The 12,257-nt window shown below is 42.8% G+C and overlaps 1 protein-coding gene across 1 annotated transcript in view; it reads left to right on the forward strand.

Annotated features, from left to right (window-relative positions):
* The window catches only part of LOC126147884 (phenoloxidase 2-like), a 244,693-nt gene that overhangs the window by 148,957 nt on the left and 83,479 nt on the right, over positions 1 to 12,257 (forward strand). The window contains exons 7-8 of the mRNA XM_049915721.1: positions 8,059 to 8,209; positions 8,293 to 8,394. Coding sequence (XP_049771678.1) covers positions 8,059 to 8,209; positions 8,293 to 8,394 — 253 coding nt within the window. The remainder of the gene's footprint in view (positions 1 to 8,058; positions 8,210 to 8,292; positions 8,395 to 12,257) is intronic.

The raw sequence follows: 12,257 nt of genomic DNA on the forward strand, positions 1-12,257 counted from the left end.
AATGAAAATATGCTTAATATTATCTTGAAATACACAAACTTGCAAATTGCAGAAAGGAAGGCAGCTTGTGAAGTAGTTGCAAACCACTATATTTTGAAGTAAATGACCATGAGTGAGCTGAAGGCTTATATAGGCTGACAATGACATCAAAGCATTTTCATTTTATTCACAGCTGCCTTCATTTTGATGATAAATTCACACATGAAGAAAGAAAACAACTGGACAAGTTAACACCAGTACATCAGATATTTGAAATATTTGTTGAAAACTGAAAGAAAGCCGATGTGCTAGGAGAATATACAGCCATAGATGAAATGCTGCTTGCATTCAGAGACAGATGCAAATTTACAGAATAGATTCCATCAAAACTGGCTAAATATGACATAAAAATATTTGCCTTGATTGATGCAAAGCATTTATGGGAGCCTTCATATTTTATGAAGTAACAGCTTTTTCATGAGATGAGAAAACATTTTATTTTCCAAGCACAGATAAAAAAGTAACAAGAATAAACAACTCGTAACCAAGCCGACTACGGCAAAGATAAATATCTATCAGCTGCAGCTTTCACCCACTGTTGTTGGCGCAGTGGATAAATGACGTCGCCACATCAGCCCCCCTCCTTTTGAAACCGGGTGCACCAGGTATGTGGGGAAACTTGCACTTGATTTTTCTACCAGCTCTCATGAAAACATCTGGTGCAGGCAATGGCTGTTCCTGTTCTGCACTTGCTGCTTCGTTGTCCTCTTCTGAAACCGAGGGCTCGGTGAGACTATCTGCTGTTTCTTTGGCCTCCACGTTTGAGGGTGATTTTGCAGACCGAGGAAGGAGTGTACCCTCTTCAGTGTAAGCAGGTTTAAGCTGCTCGATTGAGACTGTCTCTTCTTTACCATCCTTATTGATTTGTAAGCTGTGGCTTCCTCTTGTGATTACCCTGTATGGTCCAGAGTAAGGCGAAACAAGCGGCGGGCGCACCGTACCATCCCTAAGCCACATGTGGGATGTTGCTTGTAGGTCTTTATGTACAAAAACTCTCCGGTCTCCATGTCTGACAGGGTTAGTGGGTTTGATGTTTCTCATTCTAACGCTGAGTTGTCTTGCGAATTGTGTGCATAGCTCAGGGGCGAACGGCTGTGTAGATGCTGGAACGATAAATTTTTCAGGATCTCTCAATTGCTCGCCATAAACCAATTCTGCAGAAGAGCATTGTAAGTCCTCCTTCATGGCCATTCTCAATCTGAGTAGGACCAGCGGTAGTGCTTCAGGCCGTGACGTGGAACTACACATGAATGCAGCTTTGAGCATGCAGTGTAGTCGTTCCACCATTCCATTACTAGATGGATGATAGCTTGTGGTGCGTAGGTGGTTGCACCCACACAGTAGTAAAAGTTCATTGAAAAGTTGGCTTTCAAACTGCCTTCCGCGATCTGTTGTTATGTTTTGCGGAGCACCAAACCTGGAGAACCATGAATGCAACAGTGCTTTTGCAACCGACTCCACAGAAATGTCTTGTATTACAACTACTTCAGGCCACCTGGTAAAACGATCAATGATTGTGAGCAAATAGCGTTGTTCTGAAGAGCATCATAGCGGGCCCACAATGTCCACATGTATATGTGAAAATCTTGCAGATGGTGTTGGAAAGTCAACAATAGGTGCAAAGACATGTCTGCTGATTTTATTGCGCTGGCATGTTAGGCATGCACACGCCCATGCACAACAATCTTTTTGTATTCCAGGTCACACTACTTTGGAGGAAACAAACTTGGCTGTAGCTTGTACTCCTGGATGTGATAGGTTATGTAGTGCACTATAAATCTCGCGACGATATTGTTCTGGTATGTAAGGTCGCTCCTTTCCTTTTGCTACATCACACCAAATTCCGTCTGGTACATTTGGGACAGACACATGTCTGAGCTGCAGCGCAGTTCTCTATTCCTCTATTAGACGGCGCAAGAAAGGATCTTCTCGTTGTTTAGACACTAACTCGGTCCAACGAACTGAATTTAAACTGGCACAATTCCTAGACAGGCAATCTGCGACCAGGTTGTCTTTTCCTGAAATGTGACGCACGTCAGTTGTGAACTGTGCAATGTACTCGACTTGTCTGCACTGACGTGGCGAATTGAGCTCTGTGTCTCGTTGAAATATAGCTACTAACGGCTTGTGATCGGTAAAAATTGCAAAGTGCCTCCCTTCGACAGACGTGTGAAAATGCTTTTTGGCTAAGTAAATAGCAAGCAACTCACGGTCAGTAGCACTCCATTTTTGCTGCTGTCGAGTCAGGTTTTTAGAAAAAAATGTGAGCGGCTGCCATCTGCCATCAACTTCTTGCTGTAGCGCTGCACCCACTGCTGTTTGGCTCGCATCAACCATGAGTGCTAAAGGAGCGCTCAATCTTGGATGTCCCAGTAGTGTTGCCCGAGAAAGACATTTCTTTAAGTCATGGAAAGCTGCTTCAGCATCTGGGCTCCATGGAATTTTATGATTTCCTGTTGTATTTTTACCTGCGAGTAACGTTGTGAGTGGCTCTTGGGTGGCAGCTAATTTAGGTAAGTGACGTCTGTAATACACTCCTGGAAATGGAAAAAAGAACACATTGACACCGGTGTGTCAGACCCACCATACTTCCTTCGGACACTGCAAGAGGGCTGTACAAGCAATGATCACACGCACGGCACAGTGGACACACCAGGAACCGCGGTGTTGGCCGTCGAATGGCGCTAGCTGCGCAGCATTTGTGCACCGCCGCCGTCAGTGTCAGCCAGTTTGCCGTGGCATACGGAGCTCCATCGCAGTCTTTAACACTGGTAGCATGCCGTGACAGCGTGGACGTGAACCGTATGTGCAGTTGACGGACTTTGAGCGAGGGCGTATAGTGGGCATGCGGGAGGCCGGGTGGACGTACCGCCAAATTGCTCAACACGTGGGGCGTGAGGTCTCCACAGTAGATCAATGTTGTCGCCAGTGGTCGGCGGAAGGTGCACGTGCCCGTCGACCTGGGACCGGAGCGCAGCGACGCACGGATGCACGCCAAGACCGTAGGATCCTACGCAGTGCCGTAGGGGACCGCACCGCCACTTCCCAGCAAATTAGGGACACTGTTGCTCCTGGGGTATCGGCGAGGACCATTCGCAACCGTCTCCATGAAGCTGGGCTACGGTCCCGCACACCATTAGGCCGTCTTCTGCTCACGCCCCAACATCGTGCAGCCCGCCTCCAGTGGTGTCGCGACAGGCGTGAATGGAGGGACGAATGGAGACGTGTCGTCTTCAGCGATGAGAGTCGCCTCTGCATTGGTGCCAATGATGGTCGTATGCGTGTTTGGCGCCGTGCAGGTGAGCGCCACAATCAGGACTGCATACGACTGAGGCACACAGGGCCAACACCCGGCATCATGGTGTGGGGAGCGATCTTCTACACTGGCTGTACACCACTGGTGATCGTCGAGGGGACACTGAATAGTGCACGGTACATCCAAACCGTCATCGAACCCATCGTTCTACCATTCCTAGACCGGCAAGGGAACTTGCTGTTCCAACAGGACAATGCACGTCCGCATGTATCCTGTGCCACCCAACATGCTCTAGAAGGTGTAAGTCAACTACCCTGGCCAGCACGATCTCCGGATCTGTCCCCCATTGAGCATGTTTGGGACTGGATGAAGCGTCATCTCACGCGGTCTGCACGTCCAGCACGAATGCTGGTCCAACTGAGGCACCAGGTGGAAATGGCATGGCAAGCCGTTCTACAGGACTACATCCAGCATCTCTACGATCGTCTCCATGGGAGAATAGCAGCCTGCATTGCTGCGAAAGGTGGATATACACTGTACTAGTGCCGACATTGTGCATGCTCTGTTGCCTGTGTCTATGTGCCTGTGGTTCTGTCAGTGTGATCATGTGATGTATCTGACCCCAGGAATGTGTCAATAAAGTTTCCCCTTCCTGGGACAATGAATTCACGGTGTTCTTATTTCAATTTCCAGGAGTGTAGTTGAGCATGCCTAAAAATCTGCGAAGTCCTTTGTAAGTTGTGGGAAGGAGCATCTGTTGTACTGCTTCAACCCGCTCAGGCAAAGGTGACAGGCCTGCTGCTGAAACCAAATATCCCAGGAACTTAACCTCACGTTTTCCAAATGTGCACTTTGTTTCGTTAATAATTATGCCATACTCTGTCAGATGGCGGAAAAGCTGCCGCAGATGTTCGACATGCTGATATACAGAACCAGAGAATACTAAAATGTCGTCCATATAACAAAATACGGATGGTAATTCTCAAAGCACCTCATGCATGAATCTTTGCCATGTTTGGGCAGCGTTTCTGAGGCCAAATGGCATAAAATTGTACTCAAACAAACCGAATGGTGTGATAACAGCTGTTTTTTTATGTCAGATGGAGCCATGGGAATCTGGGAAAATGCTTTGGTGCAATTAATCACACTAAATATTTTGGCATTGCTAATTGTACTGTTAAAATTAGTCACATTGGGTACTGGGTAGCGGTCGGGAATTGTGCGGGCATTGAGCACCCTGTAGTCTCCACATACTCTCCATTAATTGTCTTTTTTACGGACCATGTGAATTGGAGATGCCCATGAACTATCGAACCTAATTACAATACCTGTTTTTAGAAGTCTGTTGAACTCAGCTCGCGCTGCGAGCAGCTTCTCTGGAGGCAGAGGCCGCAGGCGGAAGGCAACGGGTTGACCTTGTGTCGTGCTGATGTGGTGTTGAGTATTGTGTCTGCATTTCCTGGTTGCATTGACTGGTTCGGTAAGTGCTGGAAAGTCTTGAAGCAGTTTACGAAAAAGTGATTCCTCCGATAGTGCTCTGATATTGCCTACAGTATACGAATCGTTACGACTGTCGGGTGTCTTCTTGCGTGACGCACACGTGTGCACCCCGCTTAGTTGCGAGTGCAAAATCGTATCACAATATCCCGACGCGGATGACGCGGTAGAGGAGTCGTAAATCTTCGTGCGGAAAGACACGGGCACATCGCACTGCACTTGAACCGACGCGGGAGACGCAGTAGGCAATATCCCTTCTGTGGGAACTGTCACCAAACGACGGTTAACCAGGTCGGGCATAAGTCGGTAGTTCTGTAAAAAGTCCGCTCCAATTATAGGACTCGGCACATCAGCTACCACAAAAGTCCATTTTGGATGGAAGTTGGAATTCAGATGTAATGCCAACTGTTTCTCACCATAGGTAGATATTCTGGAATTGTTTGCCGCAGTCAGCACTATTGCGTTGTTGTCATCAGTATATCACCTCTCTTTCTTGGATAAACACTGACTTCTGAACCTGTGTCAATCAGAAACTTCTCACCTGAAGAGAGGTCCAACACGAACAATCGGTGTGATTGGTTGACTGCAGATACCGTGGCGTTTTCACCTCTTTGAATCACGCTATGACTTGGGCGCCTATGTTGTTGTTGACGAATGTTAGCGCCCTTTAACGCCCGCCTCTTAAGTTTGGGTAGTTGCAGGGTTGAATACATTGACGGGCAGTGTTACCGAAGCATCTGTGGTACCAGCACCATTGATCTGTCAAATCCTGTTGGATAGCATTTCTTCGTCTTTTCCAACTGTGACTTCGTAGCTGGTGGTGGTGTGAAGTTACTTGCACGTTGAGTTTATTCACTTGTGCTGCCAGTTGCTGTATGGTGGGTTTGGTCGATGAGCACTGCTGTTGGGAAGTATTATTGCATGTTCCTGGCTCACTGACGTCAGATTTCATCACACTACACGTTCTTGGGCCACTCTCCTGGCTGTAGTTGAATTTGGAACACGCAGAAACTTCGGTTAAGGTGTTTGCGATGGTGTCTGCCTTTTTTGCTAAGACTTGCAATGGTAAGTCTATTTCTGCTGCAATGACGGCACGGATGTTGGCAGGAAGTTTACAAAGCCATATTAGACGTAAAGACTCTTCAGGTAGGAGTTCTGGGCCGGCTAATGTACATAAGGCTTTGAGTACTTGTGACGGAGTCTTGTCACCCAAATCTTCGTATGCGAAAATTTTTTGTAGTCGCAAAACTGGTGACAACGTATAATGCTGTATGAGAGCTTCCTTTAGCACAAAGTAATTTTGTTGTGACAAGGTTTCTTCTACTTGTTCTATCTCTTCTAAATTTAGATGTGAAACCACTATATTAAATTTATCAATGTTGTTAGACACCCCATGCTGCCAAAATATGCATTCAGCCTGCGTAAACCAAAGCTGGGGGCACGTCGGCCAGAACGCGGAAAGCTTAACATTTCTGTGTCGTGCGTAGGTACTCCCATGTTTTGTGTTAACATCTGTCGTTCCGTATTGTGGCGAATCAAAGGGCATGGACCGCGATCCTTGGTCGAACAGACTGTAGTCTTCAATCTTGATTCCACTGCCCCATGCTTTTGTCTCTGAATTCATTATTCTCATCGGTATATATATATTTTCTTTATGCTTCTGCTATGATTTTTCGGGGTCACCACTATGGGAGCCTTTATATTTTATGAAGTAACAGCTTTTTCATGAGATGAGAAAACATTTTATTTTCCAAGCACAGATCAAAAACTAACAAGAATAAACAACCCGTAACCAAGCCGACTACGGCAAAGATAAATATCTATCAGCTGCAGCTTTCACCCGCTGTTGTTGGCGCAGTGGATAAATGACGTAGCCACAATTTCTATATCTTCAGACCTTGAAATATGTGCTGGGATGCACCCAGATGGAATGTTTTCACTAAGTAGTAAATCATTTGATGTGGTGAATCGGCTGGTGCAACCCATTTCAAAAACAAGCCGTAATGTGACTTTTGATAATTGGTTTATGAGCTATGAACTAGTGTCACCTCTGCTGATAGAACACAACCTAACTTCTATGGCAACAATGCGTAAGAAGAAGAGGCAAATCCATTCTGAATTTTGCAAAACTCGTGGTAGAGAAATCTACTCATCTAAGTTTGGTTTCCACTTGTTTCTCATATACCAAAGAAAAACAAAGTTGTTTTGTTCAAGTCTAATGTTCACCACAAAACTGAAACTGATGAATCGATAGGAGATAAAAAGAAAACAGAGATAAATATGTTTTATAATTCTACAAAATTTGGAGTTGACATTGCAGATGAGCTGACAGCAACTGATGATGCAAACTGCAACTCCAAAAAATGGCCTCAGACTGTATTCTACACAATACTGAATATGGTCAGCAGAAATGCTGCTATTGTTCAATGATTGAACTACAACAAAAGCCAAAAGCATTGTAATTTCATAAAAACACTAGACGTTGTGTAAAAGTCTACGAAATAATAATTTTAACAGCTCTTAACATTACATATTTTATGTAAAAATGAAGTAATGAAGCATTTGTATACTTAATAGTGTTTATTCCTATTTAATTCTTTAATTAATAAATAATTCATAAATTTAATTCCCATCTTTTGTTAAAAAGTGCCAATAAATACCTACAAATTACAAATGAAAGACCCTCCACATCCTTCCAGCAGTATTAAATTGTTTAAGGTGTCATACGGCAAGTAACTGAAGATGAGCAGTTGCCAGTGATCATTTTTGTTTAATTTTGCATATGGAATTTCCATTGTGTAAAAATACTATAACCCTGTATGTAATACTTGGATACACACTGCAGTACCAGGCCACTGGCATGTTACACTTCGAATATTCTGCCAAAAGCATCTGCATGGACTAGCCTCCAGAGGCACCTACGGAGGGCCACAGGACTTGTGCACACAGCGTGGCATCCACCATGCTGTCCACCAGAGCCCTCCTCTTTGTAAGCACAGTGCAGCAAGCAATCGTCCTCATATTTTGTTCTTACTTATTGTCGGCAACTGCTTGTATCAGAGCCTGGATTGTTTCTGTGTTTGTGCCTGTCTTTTCAACTGATGTTCCCTTGTATATGGAAGAAAAATAAACCTTGGTTTATTGTGGCTATGCTGCTGTTTGTGCCTTACATTACAGAAAAAAGGAGACAGTTATGAGTGTGCATAAATTATATGCATTTGGTTGGAAATTAAGTTACTTTACAGTTTTTATGAACTCCTCTTCAGGTACAACTTTGAACGACTGAGCAACAATCTTGGATGTGTAAAGAAGTTGAACAACTGGGATGAACCATTAAAGGAAGCATATTTTCCTAAGCTTGACAACGTGTTGGCAAGTAGGGTGTGGCCTGCACGGGAAAAATTTACTAAGTTACATGTGAGGAACCCTTTTGAATGTTACGGTATTGCTACTCTAACAAAACCTGGATTGTAATCTGCAACAGAGTGATGTGTTTCCAGGATATCAACCGTGAAGCTGATCGGCTTTCATTTGACATTGATGATATGAAACGCTGGAGAAGTAGAATATTTGATGCCATTCACCGTGGAGCAGCGATAAACGTGAGTCAAAGTTTATGCTAGTAAGATTGCTCCACCATCTTCTCATATACTTCTGTTCTGTATGCTGTGATATAACATTTATTAAATCTCAAAAATATGTTAAATATCACTGATCAAAATGTAAAGAAAACTTTTTACAGATTAAGCTAGATGTAACGAAAACCCCATTCATAAAAATGATCTCTGTTGTATCTATATGATGTAGTTCGGTGTTTCAGTACCTTATTTTCAATAAAACTCATTTCTGTAATGTTAATCTTATTTGTTTGTTTGCCTCTATGAAATGAATTTAGCATTCTGACTTTTAGACTGTAATGTCAACTACAGAACAACAGTCAAATTTTAATGACAGGACCACTTGATAAGAGCGTTTTTGGAATCTTAGTATTTGAAGCCTTAAACAAGGCTTCTAAAATCGAATGAATTGATAAAATGTGCAATAAAACATAATGGATGGGTATGTCAAGAAAACAATTAGGAAATAAACTTTTAATACTCATAGAAGTAGTAAAGGTAACCACTCACCATACAGGTGAGTCTTTAACTGATCAACAGGCATGTAAACAGTATTGGAACTTTCAGAATGAAACTTTTATTTGCAGAAGAGTGTGCACTGTTTTGAAACAACCTGGCACAGTGACAAATTAAAACTGTGTTCTTGTGAAGCAGACAGTTTTAATCTGTATTAATTAAATGTATATATCTGAGTTGTGCCCGTTCTGTTGGCCTTCACTCATAATGACACAGCTGGTATATACATGTAAACATGAAATGTAGGAAGAGGAAGGAAAGGAAAAGGATTGGTGGGAAACTGTGATGGTTATCCACACAGGGCATTGTCATAATACAATGGTGAAAGTTGAAGTTTTTTGCTGAACCGGGCTCAAATCCATATCTATCACTTCCCAAGAACAGTTGTGTTAACCACTTTGGCCATCTGGACATGCTACCATCCAGCTCAAGCTTCCATCTAATCACATTATGCAATACAGCATCCCTCATTCATTTAGCTCATCACTCACATATCCTAGTTCCTGTAGGAGGACAATGTTTGTGCATTTGCACTGAAACTAACATCAAGGAGCCACTTTCAAGGTGAAGAAACTTATGTTAATGACTAATGAAATCCACCTCAGTTGTATTACACAGCTGAAGTGGTTTTCAAATTGATTGTTAACATTAATGTCAGCTGTGGTGCTTAGCATGATCAAGATCATGAAGAACCTTAGAAGAAAGTAAGATATATGGAACTTGATACAAGGACCATCATTAATTATTATGGTTATGGGAAAAACAATGTATAACAATAATAGTGACATGAAAATTTGAAATGCTTATTATTAAACAGAAACATCCAACTGAAAGCTTCCTGTTTCCTTATGAAAAGTTTCATGAATTCCACTGGCAAATAAGACACCTTTAATCTTGGCAAAGCTTTCTACACCTCACATAGGTGCTCAGTATCACCTGACGGCATTCTATCTAAACCATCATTTTTATGAAATGTGCATTTTTTTACACTCCTCACTGGCCAGCTTTCCCTTTCAGATGATAGTTGTCAGATCTCATTATTCTGTGATAAGCCCTTGCCTCATGCTGTGTATCACAGATTTCTTAGAAATAGTACAAGATATTCCTTCTCAGAATATCTAAAAATGTGAAATGGTAAGTTACACCTGTTTCAAGCTCAAAATGGGGCTCAGTCCACTGGTGTCACTTATAAAGGCATTTGGCAAAATAGTCGTAGATAACTTTTTTAGATTTACATTTCTTTCTTTCTGTTTCAAATAGATCTTTTTTTAACTCTTATTTTGCCAGCAAAGGTTCCTAGTCACTTAAGTATTCCTGATTTTTATTAAATAGCAGTTTTACGTATGTTATGCCACATAAGCATTGAATCATTAACCCTTGTGTTCACCCAATCTTCTGCCTTACTTAAGGGAAGTACTGTATTTACAATCCTATTATTGTCTCCATTTACTCATGTTTGATTACATTGGCTGTCAGATCAACTTTTTTTTGTAAGTTATTGAATTATCTCCCACAAGTCTAACCCCTCGTCCAAGTCATGGGAGACGGGCAACGGCATGAAGTAGGGGATTGCCTGCAGGAGTGATGTAGAGTGAGGACTGTGTATGCTCCGGGACCACTATGGTAGCTGTGAACGTCCTACAGGAACCCTGAAAAGTGATGGCTATCAGGACTCTGGTGAAGCTACGATAGGCCCAGCAAGCCAGTAGTGGATTATGATTTCCGCTTTCAAAAATAGAACAGGCCTCAGAAAGAACAGATTTAATTGATGACGAACTGGCTATAAAGAAGGGCTAAGATTTGGAACATCAAATATGCAAACATTGACTGGAAAGGTGGAGGAGATGGTAGACATGATGGAAAGAAAGAAGTTAGACCTATTGTGGTTAACTGAAACAAGATGGAAAGGAGAAGGAAGGAGAGAACTGAGGAAAGGCTACTGATCGACTGGAGTGGAAAAGAGGAGGGAAGGAGAAATTGAGTCAGAATAGTGGTAAGAGATGGATTAAAAGAGGAAGTGAAGAGAATAAGTGATAGGATGATGAAGACCAAAATATCACTCAAGGGGACGACCATAGAGGTAATACAAGTGTATGCGGCACAGGTGGGTTGCACTTCTGAGGAGAAGCAAGAGTTTGAAGAGGACATGCAGAAGCAGATGGGAAGGAAGAATATGATAGTAATGGGAGATTTCAATGCACACATAGGAAGAAAAAGACAAGGCAGCGAAAGTGTGCTTAGACCAGAGGGTTGTTGCTGCTGAAATGACGAAGGTGGAAGACTATTGGAGTTCTGTCAAAAGAAGGGCTTGATGGTTGGGAACTCCTGGTTCAGGAAAAGAGAGAGCCACAAGATTACCTTCTACAGTCAATACCTAAGGAGAAAGTTGGCAGTTGACTACTTCCTGTACGATAGTGAGATGAATAGGAACATCACTGACATTAAGGTAATATGATCAGAGGCCTTGAATAGCAACCACTGTTTGCTGGTAATGAACCTGAGAGGGACTAAGGATAATAAAGGGACAGAAAACCAGGAAAGACGTATACGGGTATGGAAGTTGGAGGAGGAAGAAAGCAGGCTACAGTATCTACAAGTAGTAAAGGAAAGCATCCCAAAAGATGAACCAAAAATGGTAGAAGAGGAATGGGGTAGATTCAAGGGAACATTAGTAAGTGCGGCAGAAGCAATATGTGGGAGGACAAGCAACAAAAAGAGATGGAAAGAAACAGCCTTGTGGAATGGTAAAACAAAGGACATAGTACAGAAGAGGAATAAAGTGTTTAGGGTATGGTTCCTTAAGAGAACAATAGAGACAAGAGAAGAGTATCAGGCAAGCAAGAAAGAGGCAAAAAGAGTGGTGGTGGAGGAAAGAAGAAAGTGGATGGAACAGTGGACCAGAATGATGGAGGAGGATAGTGAAGGTTCAAAAAAGGTGTTATATGGGATGATTAAAAATAAGAGGAAGAATGGTACGACAGATTATGCTCGAATAGTGAACAAAAGTGGAAAAGATGTAGAGAATAAGGAGGAACTCAAGAATTTGTGGAAGGAGTATTTTGAAGAACTCCTGAACCTGTAGGGAGACCTAGATGAGGTGGAACAAGCCAAGGAGAAAAAAGAAGAGGAACGGCAAACAGAAAAAGACCTTATATGGGGAGAAGTGGAAGAGGCATTAGGCAAGATGAAGGGAGGAAAGTCACAAGGTTTGGATGAGCTAAGTGTAGAGATGGTGAGAGCAGCAGGAGAGGTGGGGGTACAAAGGCTATATCGAGTAATGAAAATTGTGTGGAGACAGAAGATGATCCCAGAAGACTGGAAGAAGGGAATAA

Source organism: Schistocerca cancellata, chromosome 2, assembly GCF_023864275.1.
Source record: "Schistocerca cancellata isolate TAMUIC-IGC-003103 chromosome 2, iqSchCanc2.1, whole genome shotgun sequence".
Lineage (NCBI taxonomy): Eukaryota > Metazoa > Arthropoda > Insecta > Orthoptera > Acrididae > Schistocerca > Schistocerca cancellata.